Source organism: Lytechinus pictus, chromosome 18 (genome assembly GCF_037042905.1).
Source record: "Lytechinus pictus isolate F3 Inbred chromosome 18, Lp3.0, whole genome shotgun sequence".
NCBI classification, from domain to species: Eukaryota; Metazoa; Echinodermata; class Echinoidea; order Temnopleuroida; family Toxopneustidae; genus Lytechinus; species Lytechinus pictus.
In genome coordinates this window covers 13959753-13986828 of record NC_087262.1, presented here as the reverse complement: position 1 = coordinate 13986828, position 27076 = coordinate 13959753, and the positions used below count along the sequence as shown (strand labels likewise).

The window sequence follows — 27076 nt, the reverse complement described above, 5'->3', positions numbered from 1 at the left end:
AAATATTTTTTTCATCATCATCTGCTTTTCTTCAGGCAATCACATAAAACATTGTAAGAAAATTCTTACTATTCTTATGAAAAATTCAAAGTATACACCTATAATAATATCAGTTTCCCTTAATACCTTTTCTGTTTATGTGGTACACACAGACAATATTCCTTCGCTACACCATCCTTTTCTCGATATCATAAAACAATTTTTTCCAATGCATATCCTGGCACATTTTTATTACATATTTGTTATACTTGTGTATACTCTTACACAATGGCGTTCCTACGATTTTTCACAGGGGGGGCAAAACCGTCCGCCAAAAAATTTGACAAGCAAAAAAAAAAAAAAAGGTCCTCAATCACAAATGAAAGATTTCGTACCAGAAAAAATTTGACAAGCAAAAAAAAAAGGTCTTTAATCACAAATGAAGGATTTCGTACCAGAAAAAAATTTGACAAGCAAAAAAAAAAAAAAAAAAAAATCCAAGCTCGTCAGGGGGGCAATAAAGGTCTTCGAGCTCGTCAGGGTGGGTAAAAAAGGTCTTTCAAGCTCGTCAGGGGGGGGGGGCAGGGATACGTCCTTTGCATGGGTTGTGGCTCGTCAGGGGGGGGGGGGCAGACTGCCCCCTCTTCCCCCCCACCCCGTAGGTACGCTAGTGCTCCTACAGGAAGGATTTGTTTGAAGAAATAAAATAAAATTGTTGGATACACATTTAAAAAAGCGTGATGTTGCAACACCAAAAGCCAGCCTTTTCGGGCGAGTAGGCCAATTTGAAGAGAGAATTCATCCTGTTTATGTCCAGTATAACATTACAAATAGGCTTATTCATGTTACTTTTAAAAAGTAAAGAAAATAAATCATTTTTGAAATCCGAGTATTGACTAATAATTCACACAATATTTTTTTTATAATAACGAACATTTTTTCGCTTCCCTCTTTTATACTACTTGAAAATCATATAGCCGTTCGCGCGCCCCTATCTCCCTCTTGCGCCGCCCCGTCGAATGACCAAGAAAAAATGTCCGCATCCCTTGGGTTGCCCAGAAATTTTCCTCTTTTTTTCTTTAACTTATCATGCGAGTAAGTTTTATACATTTTCAGTTTTTAAATGCAAATTCTGTTGTTGCTTCCATATATATTTCCTTGAATTTAATATAGTCATCAACCCTTCCGCCGCGCAAGCTGATTCCTTCCTTCACTCTCGGCTTTGACCCGAGTCCTGGACGTATGACGGACGCAGTCGAAATGATAAGTCATGTGTACATGTTGGCTTTTCATTTGGTTTGTGTATTATCATCTGCGATCATGTGATCCAGATCTAATTTGAAGACTTGATAAGCTCAGCCTTTCCATTCTGAGGAGATCATTTTGTTGTCAAAAGGATGCAGGAGACATGGCTTCTACTTCCGTACAAGTAGGTCTAATTCTATATCCTCATTACTCTGTTTGATTATTATCCCTTGCTCTGTTTTTATAATCAGAATTTAAAAAAATGTAAATTGCACACAGAACGCTAATGGTAAAGCTTTCACTTCCTTTTATTAAGCTAGCAATATTCAATCAATAGCAAAACCAGACATGAGTTTTGATTGCTTTTTCATAAGTTACGATCAACTAAGATAGCATGCGTTAATTACTAAACTTGTCGAATTTGAAAAGAAACCCCGCCCAAGTGGCATATTAGCGAAAAATGTGTTTTTAATGCGCTTAAATTAAAAGAAATGGTTTCTTCCAGACCAAAATTCATTTCAAAAACAGCACCATGAGATACGATGAGGAAACTCTCATGCTATTGTAATATGTAATAATGAAAACAATTTTTGCTATTTTACCGGATATTACGTTTTGCTTATTTCCTTCCTCATGCTTTAAGTAGAATAACATCGGCCTAGGCAGTGATTGCGTGCCAAGAACATTGAAGTTGTAAATTAAATTCCATTCCAATTAAATTCATTCTTCATAATCAAATTATATATGCCTATATAGTAATAATAAAACATCAGTATTTATTTCACTTTTTGGCATCAAATAGGAATCTGATGTAGTCATGTTAGATCAAGAGAGGAGGTTCAAATAAAGCCACCCCAGAAAATTATTTGGCGCCTAATCTGATGGATCGCCCTTGCTGTTATTACCTCTTATTCTATTTCAGTTCTCCCGAGAGAAATCTGATTCAATTTGCATTGTCTCTGTAAAAAGGAAGATGAAGGTCACCGTATGTTGTCATGGCTTTTCGCAAGCAAACTCAAAAGTATCTGGTCTTATTCATTACATCGAACAAAATATGACGGATGTCGTTGAAAATGTGAACTTCGAACCACTGCCGTACAATATCAATGAAATGGACAAGTTTGACTTGAGGAGGGTCGATGTCCTTCTTCTCTGCCACTCCATAGAAAACAGAAGTTTCTCAATAACTGATGTCGGAGGTGCACTTTATGATAGATTCCTTCACAGAGCCATGAAGCAATTGGGTACGTAATTTTGTTTAGAAGTCATGTTCAGACGTGGGTTCCGATAAAGTGGGAGTAAACTTTTATTACGCAGCAATTAAAATTCCAAAGATATTTATCTTATTACGACCCATAGTCTACGAGTCCGATCACGAGAGAAACTCTGGCTTGTTTACAACGACCTTTGCAGGGGCCATTACGGAGGGTCAGAGTAACTTCAGGAAGTAGTAGCAGTGTACATGGTGTACGTGTACTACGACCTTATACGATTGTTCCGCGGGAAATCTAATAGTAGATAGAGCTGTAAGTTATCAACTGTTGGCAATTTGACCCGGTAGTTTAACGCGAGGGCGTGAGGTCACAGATACTCCTAGTTAAGCTTCTACGCGCATCAGCTATAGTCGTGATATAGCGAGATACTCCTGGAAAAATCTGGAGTATCACGGTCGGAGGAAGGTCGTAAAGGAACTTTCCACGACTTCTGTCCAGACGGGCACTGCGCAATTTCTTTTGTCCCTTCTTCCGACCTAACTCCGAAAAAAACAGCCTGCGTCTGAACAAGGACAAAGGCATCTATCCGGTTTTCATTTTAAGGGGGACCACTTGCAGAAATAGATTGTACTGGGCTTATTATCGCCGGGGAAGGGGGGAGGGGTTGGGCAAAGAGGAGGTTGTATACTGGGGGGGGGGGGTGACTCCTTTGCTCTTTGGATTGCGATGGGATTCTGATTCCAAAACGCGAAACGTAAATAATTTAATGCATGGACCCTTCGTAGTAGGGTCCATGGTTATTGTGGACCCTCGGGGCACGCTTCTATCTGCAAAGCGTTTAATCAACATTAATTTTATCGTCCGACATATATTGTCAGATCTAAAAACTTTCCTTGATTTTAAATTGGCTGAGAAGAACTGTAACCATGATAACGATCGGATGAAACGGGACCTGTCAGATGAAATGTCCGACGAGACCTTCCATGATACGCCCTCTGGTCCTCAATTGAATCGTGCCATGCAGGCGAAACTACCAGGGATATTCCACTTGTTGATATTTTGGAAGCAAATATACCATGTGGGAGAAAAATTGACCCTTTGATGGACGGCCAATATTGTCAATGTTTCGACGTGTAATACTTGGTTTGATAAAGGAAAAGAAACAAAACTTAGAAAGAGATTTTCACCAAAACGCTGACAATCAACTATTCAAGGGCTTCATTCCCTAAAGCTTTTAGGAGCTCATTCACCGACTGTATTTATCTTCTGTTTTGGGGCACCTTAAACAGTTTAGATAATCATAATAAATATTCATCTTATGCAGGAAAAAGTAAAGTGGGAGTCATCGTCCATGACTTTCTCGAAAAGGACCTTTCACCGGACAAACTTCATTTTGTAATGTCTAACTTTCGCCACACCCAGCCTACAACATTCCAGTGTGCATCGCTTGTTCTGATTGGAGGTCAGCTGTCGCATGAACCAATACAACTGAGCCACGAGCAACATCAAGAACTTGGGAGATTTCTCTGCGCGGAAATGAGTTGGACAGAAAGAGTAGGCGTTACATTTAATAGACTTAGTAATTGTTGCTGCTGTATTCAATGTGATTGTTGTGAACGATGTATATATTCCATTTTCTGTTGTTGTAAAAGACGTAGATATGAGAATATGTTAAATTAAAGCACATTGTGAAAACAATCATTAAGAGTTCTCTCAAACAGAACTGACCCTCAATACAATTAAGTGTAGCTTGATAAATCCATACAATCCCTATTTGAACCTTAAGTCTGCCAGATCATCTTTACTCGCTCGAACACAATCTCATAACTCATGGGGTCGGTCTTTTCAGTATGCTGGGCTATTCCTATGGAATAAACTTCTACAATACCACAATACTTCTTGTCTACCACCTTCTAAAATCATTCAAAATATGGTATCCACGCCAACTTTCAATTAAATGTACAACTCTTCCCCTTCTTTCATGTGTTTCCATTTTTTTGCACGATGAGCATATTCGCATGGTGGATACTGAATCAATATCATATGTGGCTGTAGCGAAGACTGACAGATGACACTTTGGATGTCGCACGGGCCTATTAACATCGGGAAGGCAACAGATATTCATTTGAGCATGGATAGGTCCATGATTTGAGCCAACCCATTGACAATTTTTTTTAATTATTTATATATGGCTGATTGACAAAGTGTGTGAATATTATTGTCCATCTAACACTGATTCTATTTTTGGTAATTACTGAACTTCCTTTCCCAAATTGGGAAGAAATATCACCAACTTTGGAACTATATTTTGACTGGCGGAAGGATAAGGGCTTATTAACTGCTTCAGGTGATGAATTTGATCCCTCAGTACGAGCATATTCGTAATGGGTCCATGGTACGAGATATAAATCAAAATTGTGGAAGTATTAGTATTATTTAATGGCAGAGTCATGAGTCGCAATCTACTAAAAAAAAGTTACATATGTTTGTCTTTTGTTGATACAAGTTACCTCATTATGCCATTTGTAAATATTTCCATTATACTTTTCATACATTCCTGTCATTTTGTTTTGTGTAGTCAACTTTTATTCCTAGTATCTTTTTAGTGTGATCATTTTATATTTAATATTGTAAAGAGTAATTTATACCGTGTTTTACTATCAGTACATAATCATCTGTTCTTTGTTAAATCTAGTTTTATCTCTGTATGTCTGTCTTGATGTATACTATACTGTTTGTTTATATGGACCTCTGCTTATCCAGCAGTGTCTGGAATAAAGTCTTGACTTCAATCGATCTAAGTCAATCACATAATGTACAAAATACCAGTTACCTTTAAATTTGTATCAAAGCATTTCTTATTGTTGGTATTTTCTGGACCTCTCCGAGGCTTTCGACGCTATGAATCAACAAATTGTCATATTTTCAAGCATTTTTGCTTACAATGACAATCCATATTCCACAAGTGATTTTATGTTTAATGATATATAATAATACACCTGATTTATTGTTAAAATGTCTTTGTTATATTTATGAAATCGTGTTATATTGTTATGCAGAATACAAATGAATCAAAATGAATTAAATAAAAAAAAATGCCCGTAACTCAACTTGCTTTTATGGATTTTATTTTTTTTCTCCAAATATTACTCTTAAAGTAAAGATCGGTCTATTTTTGGTTAAGTAAAGACGATCACCCCTCAATTTCGCTGCATATAATCCACAAAATGCATCTGTACACTTCTACCCCCTATATATGGGAGAACGAGAGCGCCCTCATACTAAGAATATTAGGAGTGATGTATTTTTGAAAAAAAATATTCATTTTATCTGCTCTTTTTAACCTCTGAAATGTCAGTTTATTGCGTAATACTTTTGAAAGAGTATTCTAAAGTTTGGTGACAGTAGATTAACACAAATATTTTCCCTAATCGTTCTTTTTGTTCTTGGTATAGGAATGGAAGACGAAGAGTAGGCTAGGGGCATGCATATTACTTAAGTAACCACAACAACACACTATTAAACATCTTTACAATTGTATTACAATGTATGGGTGTGCTGGAGATGGACGTGTGTGAGTGCGTGGGTGTGTGTGTGTGTTAGGGTGTGCTGACGCGACTGGGTTGGTACATGATAACCCCTGAAATAATAATATTGTTTGGATGCATCTCATCCCATTCAATGTTGACTGTATCCTTATAGACTTACGTTCTATCTGAACTTTAACATCATATCACTACCTTTACATACGTAAAGGTATAGTAAAATACATATACACTGTAAAAATATTAGGTAAAATTTTAACCAGCACGAGGGTAATTATGTGTCCAACCAATTTGGGGCCGTATTTTACCCAGTGCGGGAAGCATATTGTCTGGTAAGGTTAAAAATTAAGCAGCAATTACTTTAGAATGGGCAAAATTTTCATCACACTGGATAAATAAAAATGCCCCAAAGAAATGCCTAATGTTGGTTGGACACATAATTACCCTCACGAAGCGTTTTTACCCAATTATTTTAGAGTGTACTTCTCACCCAACACACACCCACAAAAACACACTATTCGGTGGATGCGAAATGAAATGCAATCCCTTTTAAAATTACACATGGATAATGATTAAAAAATGTTATTGCTGTTATCATTTTTTCGCAAAAAAATGACGACTAAAAACACGTTTTTATATCAAACCGTCCACACAATGGCATTTTCAGGACACTAAATAAGCGGTTGATTTATACAATGAATTTTTTTATATGAGAGGATTTAAAACTTTTGATGATCTATATACATAGCGCTATTATCGCTGACATAAATAGATAGTCAATTTCATGTTTTTGAAATAATGATTGTGAGCCATCTGATGTCTCTTAATAGGTAGGAAGTTCAGGTCACACACCACTAACTATTTCCCAAAAAACTCATGTGTTAAAAATGAGATTTGAAAAAATCGCTAAAAATAAGTCTCAATAATGACACCATCCAAACCTTTATGATTTGGCAGTTCATCCAATATCCTTCCGACGCTAAAAATATGAAAAGGGGTTTCGCAGCATTTTTTCGCGCTACAGGGGCTCAAACCAAGACTACATGCAAACTTGGTTGCAGCATGGACCTTTGCAGTTACCGTGCTCACAGGGTTTCTTGGGCAACTAATTAAGTTCCAAAAAAATCAAGCATTGACAAATTACTGCTCTCCCATGGGACTGAACAGATCCAGTAGTAATCTCTCTCTATGCCCATATGAAAAAAAATTGTTTAGATATGCACCGTTGATTTTATATGAATATTTTTCTAACCATTACGTCATTTTACTGGTCTAAAGGGCATTCCCGAAATTGCCCGATCCCAGTTGTGGTGTGCGTCCTTCACGCGTAATCTTGGATAGCGTTTCATCAATATTTGTTGCCTGAGAAGTTGTCAGATCTGACAATTTTCCTTGATTCTGATTGGTTGAAAATCCCATTTACTATGGTAACTATCGGATAAGAGGTACGAAAAGTTATTTTATGAAACGCTCCCAAGATTGTATTATATATACATAATACATGTATTTTACGAATCGCCTGATCAACCGGTTTCATTTCACAATTAAATGGCTATCATATAAGTTTCTGATTTAATTTTGTTTTCATTTAGACTAGAGTGGGTGTGTTCACATGACAGATTGTATAAGCATGTATTCAGGGCGGTGCCATATGAAATGAAGGGGGTCAGGGGCGACCACTTCCCCTTGATTTATCGATTGATAAAAAGGAGGAGAAACAGGGGAACTCGAAAGACAAGGCATTAGCAATATTGTGTCTCGCACGCAACAGCATTGTGTCGAAAATTAATTATGAAATATCTGGTTTAGAATGTAATACAAAATGAAATTTGAGAAGGGCTATTTCATAAAATGCTACTCTCTTTCACATTCCCCTGTACCTACTCCACTCCTTTGATATAAATGGCATTATTGCACTGATATTTTACATGAGTTAAGGTTAAATGACGTGTTTGCGGGTGTAGAAGAAGACGCAGTGTCATAACGGGGTTATTATTTAGAGGGCAAAAATAAGAGGACAGAGTTTTTTAAATTTGGTTGAAAAGTGAGATACGGTTGCAGAACTATGTCATAAGAGAGTCTTGGACCTAAACTTTAATGTTGACCTGAAAATAACCTTTGACCTTACCATGTGACCTCCGACTGCACCATAACATGCAGGTCCCCTTAGTACATAGTACAACCCAAGTTTGGTTGAAAAGTGACTTACGGTTGCAGAGTTATGTTTCATAGAGAGGCTTACAGGTAAACTTAAAGGTTGACCTCAAAAGGACCTTTGACCTTTCTATGTGACCTCCGACTGCACCATAACATGCAGGTCCCCTGAGTATTTCTACAACCCAAATTTAGTTCAAAATGAACTTATGGTTGCAGAGTTTTGTGTCATAAGAAAGTTTTGCACCTAAAATTTAACGTTGACCTGAAAATGACCTTTGACCTTACCACGTGACCCTGACTGCACCATAACATGCAAGTCCCTTAAGTTCATCTATAACCCAAGTTTGGTTGAAAAATGACTTACGGTTGCAAATTTATTTGTCATGTTTGTGAAGGACGGTCGACATTTCAGTTGGATCCTTAAAGACCCAGTCCCATTGCCCTTATGGATGCAAAGCGGATGTAAAAAGAAAAAATCTTGCCATCCGTTGGAAAAAGCTATGCATCCATCGTGTACTCATTGCATACGTGTTGCATACGATCTGTCCATCGAGCGTCCTTCCCTGCAAAAAAGTTTTGAGCTGCACAAAACTGCTAAAACGGATGAACTTTCCGCCATGTACGATGTAAATCCGCAACATAAATGAGCAACAAACGTCTCATGAACGTTATCTTCCGTTATTTTCCGTAAACGTCCGCTGCATCCTCTCCGTATCCTCGGGGCATCCTCGCAACTCGTAGTAGTAGTAGTAGTAGTGGAATATGATGGAGCTCTTCAATCTCTCCAGAACTCATATCCACTGCAACTGAACAACGGAAAGGGAGAGGAAAGATAAGGAACATGGAACGTCTATATGGCCTACATCATTAGTAGCGCGTAAATATAGGAAGGATGTAAAGGCTTGGTCCCACTGCACTTACGGATGCAGAGAGGATGTAAAACGGAAAGGAATCTTGCCATCCGTTGGAATACGTAATGTATCCGTTGTGTACTCTTTGCATACGTGTTTCATACCCTCTATATCCATTGAGCATCCGTCGACTGTGATTTCATTGTTCGCGCATTTTGTCCATTGTTTGGAGTGGATGAAAACGGATAGAGTCACCCCGAAATTTTGCTTGTCCGCTGTATCCGTTATGAATACACTTTGTGTCCTTCGGCCAGTGGGACGGGCAGTGGGATCAGGCCTTTAAGCGTATGCATCTCGTATATAAAAACACCCGATAACCCCTTCGGAGTTGCCATCCACTTCCATCATATTTCATCCACTAGGAATAGGATTCCGATGAACATCCGTTTAACATTCCCGCTTAATACTACCAATATTCGTTATTTTTCGTTATGCTTTCGCAAATCTTTCGCTAATTTTTGTCCATTTTTGGAGCGGATGAAGACGAATGGAGAAGCATCCCCGTAATTTTGCTCGTCGCTGTGTTCTAGATTTATGAATACGTTTTGCGTCCATCGGCCAGAAAGAACAGGCCTTTAGTCTCGCCTTCACCTCTGGTGGGCCAGGCAAAAAGGAAAGAAAGGAGGAATTGCCTTTTGAAGTTGATTCGTTAATTTGTATCTGATTTATTTACTTTGTATTATGTTTGGATGAAAATGAAATAAAGAATCGGATCGGTGTAAAGATCGTAGAAACATTATATATTCAGGGCCATTTTGTTTTTACTTTTTTTCTCATCCAACTTATCGTTTACAACAGTTCGTATATTATTATTTTTTAAGCAGGTATTTCTGCATTTATTGATAAATCAAAATTGCAAATTTATAACAATGATATAACATCAAACATACATAATGATCAAATTACAAAGGTGACAAACAGTTTAGCAGATATAGACATAATTCATATAAACAATTACAAACAAATTTAAATGCAGAGGCCAGCTATCGTAAGCTGAAAGCTTGAAATAATAGCAGCCAGTGGTTTGGTTTAATTGCCATTGGCAATTTTACCACTTTGTTTAAATTCCAGTGAGGCAGTAGGCCTACTAATTGCGTCTAATATCAACTTGGTTTAACACAACATAATTTATATTTTGTCCCTTCAAATTTCTTCTTTTTTAAAAATATATATCTGAGCTTATAGGAGTCTGAAAAGATCTCTTCGAGTACAGACACCAAAGTATCACAAAATCTCCGTGCGCGGTCTGAATATTAAGAAGAGCTGTTCGTGAACAAAATGTTATAAAACGCAAGAATAGTAAGTAAAAGAAGTTGAAAATATATCATTCTGGGCATTAGACTAAACGATAGACCAAGACTGTGATCATGGTTAGGCCAAACGGTAACTTCACCAAACTGACCAGTGGGCAAGCGATCTGAGAATAGACCATCTGCTAACAGACTATATATGAACGTGAACCCGTCCACATGTTGATACCGTTCAGAGCCATGGCAACCCCGTAGCCATGGTTTTCAATTTGGGGGGGGGTCAATTCTATTTTTGTTGAAAAATGACAAGGAAAAAAGGTCATCGGTCAAAAATTGTTGGAATTTCGTTCCCGATAAACTGTTTCTCTCCCTTTTTTATTATTACTTTTGGAAATTTGGCGCGGGGGGTTCGATCGAACCCCCCCCCCCCCGGCTACGGACTTGGCTGAGAACGGTTTTTTAATAGGGGATGCTAAGGGTTTGATTAAAAAAAATACAAGCCTCTTCCCCTCCCTCGCCCTCCCCCCCCCCCAAAAAAAAAAGTCACTCCAAGGTGATGAGAATTTTGGTAAGGAAAGAATTTGACAAGCAAAAAGGATGAGGCTTTTGCTTCTAAATCTTCCTCATTTGGGAACAATAACCCTTTTTGTTTTGGGGTTTTTATCAACCTGGTTTTCATGGGGTGCTGCCTATACGCAGTACCCCCCTGAAAATCTTGTAGGGTGTTTCAGCACCCCTGCACTCCCGCTTTCCGGGTCCCTGACATCCGTAGATGATATCCATTTACTGCACGTGACACCACATGCTCGACCCCAAAAGGCCGTGATCTCCAACTTACCTGAAACCTCAACAATCATTTTGGCTTGTCATTTCGAGTGCAGTATGTAGCTGCGATCATGGATTCCCCGTGGATTCCGGATCTACACTGAAGAATTAAAATATCAACCTTCCATTTAGAGGAGATTAGTTATCCGCGGGAAACATTGCAATAGTAATGGATTCTTCTAGTGTAAAGGTAGACATATTCTTATACCCTCATTTGTCTATTATATTCATGATTTTTTTTATGTTCCCTTATTGTTGTATGATGTCTATTACCATCATTACCATCATTTTTTCCTCAGTTAATGCCAATATACCAGTTATTATGCGTTTGATAAGCATTCTCTATTATCCATGGATGGGGGCGACGGGGGGGGGGGGAATAAAACAATCTAATAATTGCGACCTTTTTTTGCCCTCTCATTTGAGTAATCGGGTTTTTAGAATTGCATTATTCAGAAGTCATTTTCTTCCCTTTTCTTCCTGTCTACATCTTTTTAATTAACTTGCAAATTCATAGACATTCAGATCCTGCGGTGGTGCTCATGTATATATATATATATATATATATATATATATAAATGAAGGTCCTGCGTCGGTTGTGGTAATAAAAAGCAAAATACAAGGTGAATAAAACAACCGTAGATAGAAAAGTTGATCAAATTTTCGCCCATAGGGTTTCATCAGGAAATGATGAATTTATTAGTCAACAGCAACGAACGTAGAGGGCAGCAACACACAAGCGTGTTGCTATTAGGAAGGTCCACTCGATACGCGCATACAAATGAAGTGCGCGAGCAATTTGGTAGTCATGCCAACGAAACCATGATCCGATACAATACACTCACGGAGTGACAGCAAAATATTGGTAAACTAATAGATTATGACAATAGTAGATTAAAACAATGAAAACAAAAAAATATATAAAAAATTAAATAATAATGTACCAAATTCTTAAAATAATATATCACTAAATTATTGTCACAATTTGTTTGTACATCTTCAGTAAAACAGGATTAAATTCTGTCATAAATAAACCAGTCTGCTAATTTCACCCGGATTTAGCCAAGTCATTTTGTGACCACCGAAAACCTCTCAGAGCACTTTTTTAGTAAATTGTAGAGTTGATTTATTTTCATTTCCTCTTTATCATTATTTTTGCTTGAAATGTTTTTACATTAAATATCATGCTTAAAAATATGAAATACTTATTCCTGTATTTTTCATAAAATATTACATGGTGGTGACAACAGTTTTATGACTTTGCATATCAATATGATAACAAGTATACGTGAGGTTGATACGTCTTCATCTAAATTTCGCTGCACCATAATGCGCCTACACAATCCAGCACCGCCTCTTATACAAGCGCCATGGCTGACATGACCGCGCCGGCGCCCCGGGCCGGTCGGTGCTGAGGTAGGGTACGGTGGGCTGCATGCATATGCTAACACAAATTTTTGTAAAATTATGAAATGAAAAAAGTAGATGTGACATAGACCTTCGCCCCTTGATAGTTCGTCTCAAGTCAAGACCCGTCGGAATATACATAGCTCGATAATGAACCAGATAATTGCTGTCTAATATTATGTCTAACGTTAGACTGGGTCTGGGACTTGGCTTTGCTGTTTAGTGGTCGTATTCGATCTTGCCTGATGGATTGCAAAATGTGGGTTGGATTTGTGGATATAGCATAATTATTTTAGATTTTCAGACTACAATCTACACTCTAAGTGAAAATTAAAATTCTAACCTTGAATATTTATCGTTGCTCATCCGCCATAGTGCCACATCAATGACAGACCAAGTCTATATCTTTCAAGTCCATATCTAGCTAAGTCGAGTCGCGTCGAGATTATCATGCCAGTGCAGTGCAGTCAGCATTATCATTCACGCAGCGCAGTACGCGCACCGAGGTACAGGTGACCGGGGAAGTTTCGGCGCGGCCAGACCAGAACATCACGGTCTTGGCTCTGGCGTTAGCTTGTGTAGAGTTGGTAGGGGCAGCGAAATTAAGCAGAAGAACGGTAACACAAATGTCATCAGTCTATGTATTTTTATTGCCATGTAAACTACAAAAATCATGATTACCTTTTGTTTTAAAATTTTTAAAAAATACAAATATGCTAAAATAATATTATTTAACATATTTTCTTGGAGGTCTTATTTTCAATAATAAATAGTAAAATTGAACAAACGAAAAAAAATCAACTCTACAATCTTCCAAAAAAGTGCTCTGGGAGAAAATGGTCACAAAATCTGAGCGGAGTGGACCTTCCTAAAAGCAATACTGCAAAGTGTTGCTGCCCTCTACGTTCGTTGGTCAACAGCACCAAGAAACGCAGTGCGCAAAACGCAAAGCGTAAAAAACAACGCGCTAAGAGGTAAGACGCGAAGCGCAACAGTACAAAAGAAAAGAGAGAGAAAAAGAGAGAAAAAAAAAGAAAGAAAAAAGAAAAAAGAAAGAAAGGGGAAGGGAAAAGAAGAAGAAGAAGAAAGCCGGGGAGATATATATTTTTGTTATTGTTACCTCTTCTATATTTGAATTTATAATTTTAATATAATTTTTTTTATCCTTTTTTCATTTCACGATGTGACTTCGATTTACAAGGCGCCAGCAACAAAGAAAGTGGGCGTTGCCATATGCAGTGGTAGCCTGCCTCGAAATGTTGAAGGTCTGAAGCAACAGATAAACAGAGAAATGCGCGACCTGGTTGAGAATGTGAGATACGAGTCGCTTCCCTACAACGTCAGTGACCTTGACAAGTTTGATTTCGATGGGATTGATGTTATGATCTTGTGTCATTCCATCGACAACAGGCGATTTTCGATCACCAATGTCACGGATTCTCTCTACGATGGCTTCTTGAAAAGAGCTAAGAATCACCTGGGTTAGTATCTTCATCTAATTGATACTGGAGTGGCGTACAGATGGGGGCGCTTGCCCCCCCCCCCCCAAAAAAAAAAAAATAATAATAATAATAAATAAATAAATAATAATAAGAAAAGGAAATACAGAAGAGTGAAATATGACAATATTTTCAGAATATTATCTCAAGATCTGTGACAAAATTGTTTTCTTTTTGTAATGAAAACTTGAAGAAATGTTTGCTCGCTCACTTCGCTCACTCGAATTTCAAAAAATTAATTTTGCCCGATACGCCAAATCTCGTCACCTCAAATGTTTTGGTTCATTATATCACTGGATGGTGGAAACCAGTGGCGACGCCAAAATATTTTAAAGTGGGAATCAACCTAAACACTTGGGTGTACAATTGACACTTAGTTGCCGTCCCTAGAGGACCACACCCTTTATTGTGTTGAAATCCTAGATTTTGATCATAACACCGAAGAGATTTGAAGCAAATATAAAGGGTGTTGTGATAACACCATTGATGTTATATCACAAATTTAACACCGGAGGTAAATAACTGTATGGTTCACTATTGTTTTGTTGTGATGAAAACGACTTCTTCTAAATCTATTAACAGGGGTAATACAGATTGTCACAACTCGGGGCACTATATTTGTAATCTTCTTTGTTATATTTTATTTTACTCCCCTTTTTCTTGTTTTCCCCATTTTAAACAAAAATGTCCGTTATATCACCGCCTTTATGGTAACCAACATTGGCACTACGCAATTCACCCACCATGATAATTCACCGGGGATTTTTATTGGCTGAGAAGCAATGTTACTTTTACTACGATTGAATGACAATCAGCCATAAAAATAAGATGTAGTAATATATAATCTCTTTCCCTCCTCATCTCCCATTAATTTAAATTAACTGAAAATAACAATGTTGGGTCACCACATGCATGCCCCTTTCAGCTCGACCCCGACCTACTTCTTACAGCGGACGTGGGGGATGTAAACGTGTGCACCTCGACGTACTTGCATAATGTCATACATTTAGATTTAGATTTTATTCATTTCCGTTCAACAAAAAAATACAATCGAAGAAACATCACATATTCAAAATAACAAAGACAATTCAATGATATTTCATAACAAATATTGAAGATAAATTACACAGAAACTACAGTGAGCTGCAATTATTTTAGCTATAAAAAGAGTATTACGGAGTACAGGGCTACACTAGTTGCCAAGTCAGTCACTATGCTCATATTGTTAGTCCTGCTTACCATGAGAAATGTCCAAAATAACTTTGCAATAAAATATGAAAGGACAAGGACAAGTAACAAATTTGATTTCAGTTAATTCTTTGGTACAGTGTATGTTTCCTTTGTCAGAATATTTAATGGCGTTGAAACTAAAATTCTTGTTCTGTCTGCATGGTCCAATATCCGGTTTATGAGGTAACCACTGCATGTGATTACCAAATTACGTCATTATCGGCGTTACAGGGGGCAGTGGGTGTCCCCCCATGTTTTGTTTTTAAAGAATATCGGAAAGAGAGGTGTGAGTCTATATATTTTTTAAATTTAACTGGGACAAGATATGTCACCTTTAAGTCGATTTGGGGTTAAATTGATCTCAAATTGTTTTACTTCGCCCTTAATAGGTGTTCAGCTATTTTTCCATAATACTCTGAAAGGAAGATCACCTATGTACCTGCAAATATTTATCTCCAACTCACCATGCATCATGTTCGATTGACAATTCAACTTGGTGTTGGGTCGTGACATCAAGGCCCGGTGGTCCCTGCCTGCCTGTCGAACCTTGTCAGCAAGGGCCAGTTTGAATGGCTTCTTGGTAGAAATTGGACTTGACCTTTCATTCTCTTCATTTGACCCAGAGTGTTTGGCCTTGAGGTAGGGTATAGAGGAAGAAAACAGAAGGAAAATTGACGATTTGCTAGTGATTGATAAGAATATCTCTATATTTTGTTTTCATTTACAGGTAAGAGCAAAGTCGGCGTCATCGCCCACGACTTTTCAGAAGATGACCTCACTTCGGACAAACTTTCTACCAAGATGGCGTCCTTCCTGTACACACAGCCTACAACATATCAGTGTGCATCGCTTGTTCTGATAGGAGGTCAGCTGGCGAAGGAGCCGGTACAACTGAGCAAGGCACAGCTTGATACGCTTCGGCAGTTCCTGAAGGCAGCATCGACCCCGGGTTTGGTAGAGATTATTCTAGTCGCCCTGCTGAAATTGGTCGCCGGCATTACATGTGGATTATTAACCTGATATGCTGTAAAAGCTTCGGTGCTTAAACTGACACCATTTGGTGTTTCTCGAGGACCACACTCTGAGTTGTTAACTTTACACCCTAGAGATTGAACGTAACACCAAGAGTGCTAAAGTAACACTCATGGGTGTTGAACGAACACTGTAAATTTAACAAAGGAGTAAAATGTCAGCGTTGTCCTCTATGTAGGCCTACACAATTTTTGCAGTAAAATAGTTCTCTATTCTCTCGCATATCGGGGATTGTCTTATTTTGGCATTCTAGAAGCCAATGAAATGTGAAAACGCTACACCAATAGGCAAAGGAGAAAGAAATATAGAGACAGAAGGAAAAGCCATATCTCATGTACCTCCCTCTAAGATTAGTAGTCATGTACATTCGCAATCCATCTGTCTTCCCGAGAGGGTTTTTTGTCTGGTATACTCTTTTGGGCCTTCTAATAAATCTGTATCACTGGTTTGGAAGTCAGGGATGACACGGAAAAAAGCATCAGAGCCTAAATACTGAAGAAAAAATTGGGAGAACATCGGGGAATCATCTGGATGAAATTCAACTCAAGACAATCGTTCAAAACTGTTCTGCGAAATACTTAGTGAGATGCGATTAATTGGCCTATCTTTTGAAATTCTCTTAAATCCGGCAAAATTGTTATCAATTGCTATCATTCTTGTAGCTGTTGATCTATTTCTTGGTCTATACAATAAAGCAACCCCAAAACAAAACAATGATGATGATTCTAGAAACGATCGATCTATTTTTAAGGGGCACCTCAGCCCCCCCCCCCCCCCGAAAAAAAAATACTGGTATAGGTTAATGCTAGTTGGTAATAACAAATAACTGATATGTCTGGTATCCGGATGCTGGGCGCCATTTTGACTTCGCGGTTTCCTATGAGCGTACGTTTCATGAAGCGATTTGCCATTGACAATTGTAATAAGTTACTGAAACTCTCGTTTCTGATTGGCTGAGAGCAACTTTGTCAATGAAAGTCACTGACAACGACGCGTTATGAAGCGCTTCCTATACCTAGATAACATAGGATCTGATATGTAATTTCCCCCTTCAAACATTACATAGAGCATTGCAATTATTATGTATATCTTTACATGCAAGAAACCATGTGCACAACGAGATCAACCTTAAACACAAAACAAAGACAGTGATAATTACATGATGATATCACCGTGTTATAAGCTATATAAGCAATGTTTATTGTCATTATTATTGTTATTGTTATTATCATTATTATTACGATTAATATCATTGTTATTATAATCAATAGTATCATTGTCATTATTACTATTATTATTATCATTATTATCATTGTTGTTGTTATTACTATTATCATTATTATTAGTATTAAAAGTAGTAGTAGTAGTAGTAGTATTATCAATATTGTTATTAGAACCAACAGAACAAGAATTTAGGTTCTCCTCTAGACAAAATAATTAGTTGATGTATAACAAGATAAAAGTCATGGTGAAAAGTGAATACGAAAGCAAACAGAACATGGGGAAAGAAGTTTTAGAAACAAATGTGTATATAAAAACCAGGAAAAATTACAAGAAAATTCTATAACATGGGGGAATACAAAAAGGTTGTGAGAAATCATGGTAATAATGAAGTTTTTACTGGCCTGCAGTGCATCGAAAATAGGTTGGCCTACAGACAGAACAAGCACATGACAATGGACCTATGTCCTTATATTCACTGGCGAAAAGATGGGAGAGGGGGGGGGGGTGGGCTTAATGCACTGAACTCCAAAAGTTTAACGACAAAGAATTAAGAAAATAGAAGAAGAAAATAAGGAGTAAGGGAAAGGGGAGGGTAAAATATGATATTATTTTCTGAATATTCTCAGACAAAATTGTATTTCTTATTAAAAAACAGTCATTTTTTGCACATAATGCCATGTTTTGGCCCCTCAAAATTCTCCTCATTAAGCCACTAATTATAAATTGTATAACTCATTTCATAGTATATTTTGTTATAGTTTCTTAATTGATCAATTATCAGGTATCACTGCCAGAACTTTTTAAAAAAACATCGTAGTTTATGACCTCATGACCGGAAATTCTGCTCACGCGGGAATTTATCATTGGGTAAAATAATATTTTATAAGCATACAACGAGAACAATGATAGTGCGGAAACTTTAAAGTGCCATCGACTTGACGAGATGGCGAGAAATCTTATATCTTCATGAATTGACAAGACAAAATATATCGTCATCTTGTCAAGTCGGGCATTTTAAATCTTCCGTACGATGGGAATGAGAAAAGATGTCGTGTTCACACCAACGAAACCGATTCCAAACCGACTGATGATATGTCATTGAAAATAACAAAACAGTTGTCGTTGCTCTGGAGTCGATTTTAAATGCAGATGTAACAGCAGCATTGTCGCGTTGTGGCCAAGTGGATTAGTCTCCGGACTTTGAATGGAGGGCCGTGGGTTCAAATCCTTGCCATGGTGTAATTGTCTTCCGCAAGGGTTTGATGTACAATGTGCTGCCCTCAACCCAGGTGAGGTGAAAGGGTACCTGGTGGGATTATGCTTAGCAATGAACAGCTGAAACAACAGTTCGTTGGAATGATAATGAAAATGTGCCTCGGAATCGAATATTAATTTTCTAGATCATGACGCTATATAAATGCCTTTTATCAGTATCTCTAATGGGAAGGGGCTCAAATTCCTTCTTAGTCAAGCAGCTCAGACCAAAGAACGCGAATTCCGACTGAAAATTCCATGCCTACCATATTCTGACTCCAGTGGACCCTTCATGCATCCACCAAAATGTTCCTTCGAAAAAAAACAACAACAACCTTACCCGCCCTCTGAAACTTTCCGGAGTTATGTGCATATGCCCCTTGCCCCCTTCCCCTAACGTCCACGCTCTATAAAGTTAATTCATTGTCATACCCTTGTAGGCCTGCATCATTTGATACTTGATATATATTACGTCATTTATCAAGAGAGTTTTATGGTAAAGTCACACCGGCAAAGCAGACTCAAGTGGGGCAAGTAACACCCCCCCCCCCCGTAACACAAAGCTAAGTAATCATCGTACAACAATTATTTACGATTGATTACATTGACTACAGTGAGCAACAAATCGTGAAAATCAAGCGTAAGATTAATCGCTAACTTTTGTGCCACTGGACCCATCAGACCGACTAATACGAATTCGGTGCCATTAGCAGAACCAGATCCAGCGTCATCCCTTAATGTGCCCGAGTATTTGAATGGGTGAAACTTTAGAGTCGGATTCGTTGGTGTTTCGTCAAGTTGGCATCAGTTGGCAACAGTTTGATGTTTGTGTTACACCACTTTCAAGAGGGCTCCATGTTTTATCAATCAACTTTCACTTTATGCTGCATGTAGTATATAAATATCGAATGACTGCAAGTCATCGTTAAACATAATGAAATTGTCAACTGGTAATGGGATGTATGTTACTTCCTGTCAAAGGTGGAAAAACCGTTATGTGAAAATTAAATCGTGTACCTTATCAACATCCTCTCATATTTTATTACCCCATTGTCTGATTGTACTAATAGTAGAGTATATCTGGCTCACTCCACTCGCTCTCAAATCGTATTATTCATCACACTCGTATTAAAAATCGTGTGAGTCAAAGAAACGAATATTAAATGCATTCCAGTTATGTCATGCACCAACTTTGCCCAATAAGTTTTTCAGAATGTGAGAGAGCAACCGGAATGCTGATTTATTCGAATAAAGCAAACAAAAAAAGTATTTTTCTTGTTTATGTTGTTTCATGGTGTATGTTTTATGGTGCTTCTCCAATATTTAAAGAAACATTGTGTTCTCTATGGGGGGCGTTTCATGAAAGGACTTGTCGGACGTTTTATCCGACAAGTCCCACTTTATCCGACAGTTACCATAGTAACAGTACCTCTCAGCCAATCAACATCAGAGAAAGATGACAACTTGTCGGATGAAAATGTTGATGAAACACTCCCCTGATCAACATATTTGTAATCAAGAACATGTTACATCCCTCACCACTAGAGGGGGTAAAACAACAACGGAATGTATTTATCCCCTCATCAAAATCGGGGAAAAGGAAAAGTTGATAAACATTTCATGATCAGAGCAAATTTGAAGAGATTTTTCAAGACACGTCACGCGTCACCTAGTTGCAATTTCGCCGATCACTGATCACATTTCCTCATCAAAATTTAAAGTTTCATTTCATTTAATTGGTTTTACAATAAATGAGTGATGTAACAATGAATATTGATAGATTTGTTTAATTATAAAGCTGTATACGTCAGCCCTTTCCCCTTTATGCATATGATCAGCAATTATTAAAAAAGCAGATATTTAAATGACAAGAATGACGCATACACCGCATTATTTTTTATAAACACGTGACATTCATTTACCAGTAGACCTTAAACATAAATGGTTACAAGAAACCATAAAATAAAGTAATTAACGTGATGTTAAGGCAACGCATGGATCTACTTCATCTTTAGCATGTTTAGTAAGAAATAAATACTTTGATTTTGTTTTATTACATCATCAAAACCTGATTAAAGAAAGTTTTGGCATTCCTAAATTGTATGTTGTTTCATTATTCAATGACGCGAAAAAAAATCCGAAATGTATACAAATTATGAAAATATATATCGACGCATTATTGTTATTACGCTTATAATTTATAATATTGTAAAAATTAGGTACCTAGGTATAGACTTTCCAGTTGAACTATCAAAAATGGTCGATTACAATTATCAAGAAAAGTTTAAAGAAATAAAACGTCAGATGGCGGTATGGCGAAAAAGATCTTTGACTCCCTTAGGGAGGGTAACCATTGTTAAATCTATATTTATACCGAAATTGAATTACTTGTTTTTATCTTTTCCAGAACCAAAAGTAGAAATTATGAATGATATTCACCGATGTTTTTACGACTTTATATGGGAAGGCAAACCTGATAAAATAAGTAGGAAACAAATGTGTCAACCGTATAGTGAGGGTGGTGTTAGGATGACTGATGTTTTTATCCATTCCAAATCATTAAAAATTTCATGGATAAGAAGGTTCATTTCTTGTCCTGAAAATTTTACTTTTCACATGTTTCAATCATTTTTGCCTGCAGCATATACATCTTTTCAATTATTCATGGGGGCTGAGCATTATAAATCACTTGCTATATCAATGAATAACCCATTTTGGGCACAGGTATTGTTGGCCTTTTCAGATCTTTCCCGCCTTATTGTTGATGACGTTGCCTGTCAAGCCCTTTGGAATAATCCAAAAATTAAAATGAATAATAATGTAATATTTTTCAGGTCTTGGTGTGCTAATGGGGTGCGTTTTGTTAATGATATTTTGGGAACAGATGGAAAATTTCTCTCATATTTTGATTTTCAACGCAAATACAATGTACACGTCAATTTTCTTCAATATTATGGCCTGTGCAGCGCCATTCGATATGGTTTCAATAAACATGTAATACCAAAAGCTATGGAACCTATTATTCCAGAAGCACTATTTTTGATAATTAAAGTAAAAAAAGGTTGTGCTCACATTTACAATATTTTTTTGAAGTATAAGTTGAAAGATTGTAAAAGTCTCATCAAATGGAAACAGACGTTTGACTTTGACAACACGATATGGAGGTTCTACTATCAAATACCTTTTTATTCAACTGCAGATGTCAACATGAGATGGTTTCAGTTCAAAATAGTGAATAGAATTATTTATATGAAAGATGCTTTGTTACGATTTAAATTGGTTACATATAACTTATGTACCTTTTGTTATAATTATGAAGAAACTATTATGCATATTTTTTGTTCTTGTGCCCACACAAACGAAATATGGTCTCAACTCGAAATTTGGTTTTCTCGTAACAATTTGAATATCAAAATTTCAAACCAGAATTAACTATTCGGTTTTTACGGAAACAACAATGGTGCTCTTAATTATATTTTTATAATCGTTAGAAAAGAAATTTTTGCAGCAAAATGCAAACACTGTCTTCCAGTTTTCGACCATATTTTGTCTGAAATAAAATCTTATTATGGTATGGAAAAGTATATATATACAACAAATCTGAAAGAAAAGAAATTCATAAAAAGGTGGTCATCTTTTACTTTATTACATTAAGTCTATCAGATATCATTCTAAAATACATATATATATATATATATATGTATGTGTAAAGTTGTATGTATTCTCCCATACGTGTACTGTATCGAAGCAATAGCTTTGATCCAGCTGAGGCATGGCGGCTTGTCATTGTTCAAAACCCACCTTCACCCGACAAAGGAAATTATAATTGGCATGGTGTCGAAAATCTGTCTATCTGACGGTCAATCGGATCGGGGTCGCCCTAGCCACTAACCCGTCTCTGTGGTCTAGTGGTTAAGGCACCGGCGTTCAAAGCTGGGGGCCCGGGTTCGATTCCCGGCAGAGACATTTTTTTCGGCATCACCAATTTTTCCAAAGGGTAGATAGCTCTGGGGAACCTTGATTTAAGCTACGCCTACCTTTGTTCTCTTCATCCATTCTTTACAATATATATATATATATGTATATATATATATATCTTGTATGGATTTTTTCTTTCCTTTGCACTTTGATTTTGCTTTTTTTATACAAATGTTACGACAATTTCATGGAATATTGCATTGTACATATTCAACTTGTGTGTCATATACTGTGTTAATTATTTAATCATGTATTGTAAAAAAATATGTATTATAGTGATTTCAATAAAGGACCCCTGTGGAAGGGTTTAAAAAAATAATAATAATTGACCAATCAAGTAATACAAAATAATTATGAAAACGAATTAGATATCAGACAGACATTAAATTAGCAAAAATGTGAATAGATAAAATAGAATGACTGAATATGATATCTATGTGAATTGAAATTTTTTGCACCAATAACCATATGAATTATGAATAAATAATGACCTACATATAGATAATGCGAGGTCTTTAATCGTGTTTACCTTTTATACTTTGAAAGTGGTTAATATTAAATCTTACTTGTCTCGAATTTCAACTTCAATTAAAAAAAATATATATATATATTGTAAAAATAAGTTGGCATTAAAAGAGGCGCTATTTCACCTTCTTTTGTAAACCACTATATCCTCACTTACATCAGTCTACATTCAATATGGTTTCAAGCGATTTGTTTTCAAGAAAATTGAAATGTTATTAGTCTGTTAGAATTTGTCTGCTTGTTTGTTTTTCTTCCGGATGACAAAAAAATGTAACGGTGAAAATATACAAAATGAATATTACAACATAAACATACATGTCCCTGCGCATGGAATTTTTATTAGCTCACTGAAGCACAATGACAAGCCAACATGTTCAAGAACGATATACCTTGCTTGCTAGAATGAATCGCACTGAATCGTCAAAACATTTTTTTACACACATCTGTGTTTATATTTAGTGGTGTCTTCCTTCCCTGCTTCATGAATAGACGATATATGTCCATGGATGCACATGTAACGAAAATATGTCAATCAGTATATTATAATATTCATAATGTTAACAGGCTCGCCCTCTTGCTTGTAACAGGTACCATCACATTACTCTGACTCTCACGAACACACTTCTGAGGTCCACAAGATGAATATGCTACACTAAAATTTCAATTCCTGTTCACTCATGCATCAAATATCATAATAATTTAGCAAAGGCTTTTTGTCCTTTTACAAATTAAAAGTCATATGTACCCTCCCCTCTCCACCCCCATTTCCCAGCCCCCCCCCCCCCCCCTCTCTGTCTCACTTCCTAGATTGTAGCCTATTCAAAACTTAGCTACCAAGTTACCGGTTGCTGATGGTCACTTTTTTATTGAATTATTACCAAGAAATTTAATTATTATGATGACTAATGAAATAATTTATTGAAAAAAAAACTGAATGTTTGATTGATCACATTGCACATTGAATGAGTTGATTTACTGATAAATTGTTGATGAAATGATTGATAGGAAAAAGTTGATGCCCCAATTCAGAATTAATCATTAAATCAACATTCCGCTCTGGACTTCACGCGTACATGACAATAGCCATCAGTCTCTCAACAGGAGGGGAGGGCGGGAAAGAGGGAGGGGGCGGGGGCTGAATGTTCTGTTGACCTTTATTCCATCAACCTACTTCTCCCACTTAAGTCCTATCTCACCCCCTATTCTCCCGACTCCCATGAACACATTGCTGAGATCCACATGATAAAGTTGAAATGCTGCCCAAAAAGTGTAATTTGTGTTCACTCATGCATTAAAGTTCAATTTAATAATTTAAAAAATTTGCATAAGCAACCAAAACTGGTCACGGTTGATCATTAATTTATCACAACGCCCTTAACTTTGCAAGTTCGAAATGATTTGCCTCTTAAAAACTGACATAAATTGGAAGGCTAATTCCAGCCCACCCTAATTTTCATACCCTTTGTTTCAGTGGGCAGTGCTCGCTCAAGCATGAACAGTTTTCCAACTTTTTGGTGTCATTTGAAAGTTGACTTTATTGGCTTTCCATATATGTAAGTCTTTTTCCCCAAAATGCTATATTTTTTATTTGGCAGCCATTTCAAAAGTGTACAGTTTGTTTTTGGGACGCACTGTAGAGGGTGCATGGCCGGAGAGCAAAGGGGTACCAAGTGGGGCAATTACATCCCTCCCCACTACCTCCCATCATCAATGCTGTGCCTTATGCTACAGTCACGCTACTCCAAATCGATGGATCAATTGCCATTTGATGTAACGCAAAAGTTTGATCGATCTGGGGAGCGTTTTATGAAAGGACTTGTCGGACGTTTTCTCCGACAAGTACTGTTATATCCGATGGTTACCATAGTAACAGTGTCTCTCAGGACATCAAAATTTAAAAGAAAGTTGTAAGATATAACTTTTCGGACAAAAATGTGGATGAAACGCTCTCCTGGTGTCTATTTCGTTGGTGTGACTGTTCGATAAATTCACCCATATAGTAACCATGGTTACACCTGCGAAACAAACTCCAGACCGATGAAATTTATCATGTTATTTCCAATGACATATCATCTGTCAAGTTCGGAATCGGTATCGTATGTGTGACTGTGGTCTCACATCGTTCTCATTCGGTGATCAAGCTGACGTGGTAATGATCTGTTCTTTCAATATTTCAACTTACATTTAACTGCTCTCCTTAGATGTTTGGAGACTACACCAAGCAATTCCCTCTATTTTATACCATGTGTACTAATTTATATCGTGACTGTGGTCTCTCAAGAGTATTCCTCAATGCTAGTCACACCATCGCAATAGACTCCATAACCGATCAAAGCTATTACGTAATTTCAAATGGAATACCATTGGTCAGTTTGGAGTCGATTCACCGGTGTAACTGGAGCATTTACGTAGATGGTATAAGAGAGAATCAAAATCATAATTGATTCCATGGTCACCCACCCTTATCTCCTCCCCTTCTCCAGTTCTCTTTAAGATGATTCATTAGGCGTATAAATATTGAACAGGTCTGGTCACTATAACGCAACCCTGCCTGACCCCTGTCTAATTTTGGTACATTCATTGTTTTCTCCTATACCCTGATGCATAGAGATTGATTCCAATATAAATATTTTTTTCACTTGATATAGATTTTTTCTTTCATGAATAAAGAGATCTTTCAGATATGTAAAATAGAAGTGCAAGCCTTTGGAATCGATTTTTTTTTCAAACTGACGGTGTTAGGTATGAATATAGGCCCTAACGGCTAAACTCTTCACGATTCAAACCCTATTTCTCCACCTTGCTTATATAAAGAAAAATAATAAAGAAAAAATGAAAAATTCACCCTCCCACAATCCCCGTCCTCAGTCTCCCCTCTCGTCTTACCCGCTCGCTCGCTTTCTTTCTTTCTTTCTTTCTCTCTCTCTCACTTTCTCTCATTAAAAATATTCCTCTAATCTAATATCATGTCTCATATTTTGTTTACTCCCATCGTAAATCTGAGGAAAATCAGAAATATGAATCATAAATATTCATCGCAACAAATTTGCGGAGGAAAATCGTATGAAAGAAAAATTGTTTTGTTGCTGACTAATAAACAATGCGGTACGGACTGAATCACTTCATCGTTAGAATGTCACACTAGATCTGAATTAATCCGAAACGTCTAGAATCTCGTCTCCCCGAAGATTGATTATCCAATTCGTATTCCGGATATCGGCGAAACCGACTCCTAACCGACGGATGGTATGTAATTTATTGGAAATAACACGATAGCTCTCGTCAGTCTGGATCACGTAACACGAAAGTTAGTTATTAATCGTACGCTTGACTTTAACGAGTACATTGTAGTCAATGCCATTAATCGGAAAAATGTTCTACGAAAAAAAAATGTTCGTACCACAGTTGCGTTACAGCTGTTTTCTATCCGTTGTTTTTAACTTCTTCCCAAACACAAAATATGAAAGTTCTTTTTAAAAGAAGATCCTGCAGAATCACCGTCATTACAAATCGATTGAAACACATATCGCACTGTGGGCCTTCTTCTGGATGTGCATTACTTTCTGGGTCAAACTCGCTATCCAGTGACGATGCATGGGTAAACGTTGGTTTGTAAGAAACAGTCCGGACTTTTCGCATTTACTACGAAAACACTCTCTACAACACACCAATTCCTTTGAAAATGCAAGTCAAATTACAATAGAGAGCTAAGGGTCTCTTGTCGAAAGTTGGTGGACCAGGACAGCATGGGAAGCTCTTAACTCTGGACAACGACATAATTACAATTGTTCGTCCGGTGCA

General features: G+C 37.1%; 1 protein-coding gene across 1 annotated transcript; it reads left to right on the top strand.

Moving 5' to 3' along the window:
* Positions 1-11091: 11091 nt before the first annotated feature.
* On the top strand, positions 11092-20041 carry LOC129281453 (uncharacterized). Its single transcript, XM_054917388.2, has 3 exons — positions 11092-11316; positions 13735-14014; positions 15990-20041. Exons 1-3 carry the CDS (start codon positions 11296-11298, stop codon positions 16280-16282), a joined length of 594 nt encoding a protein of 197 aa, XP_054773363.2. The 5' UTR covers positions 11092-11295; the 3' UTR covers positions 16283-20041.
* The last annotated feature ends 7035 nt before the right edge of the window (positions 20042-27076 follow it).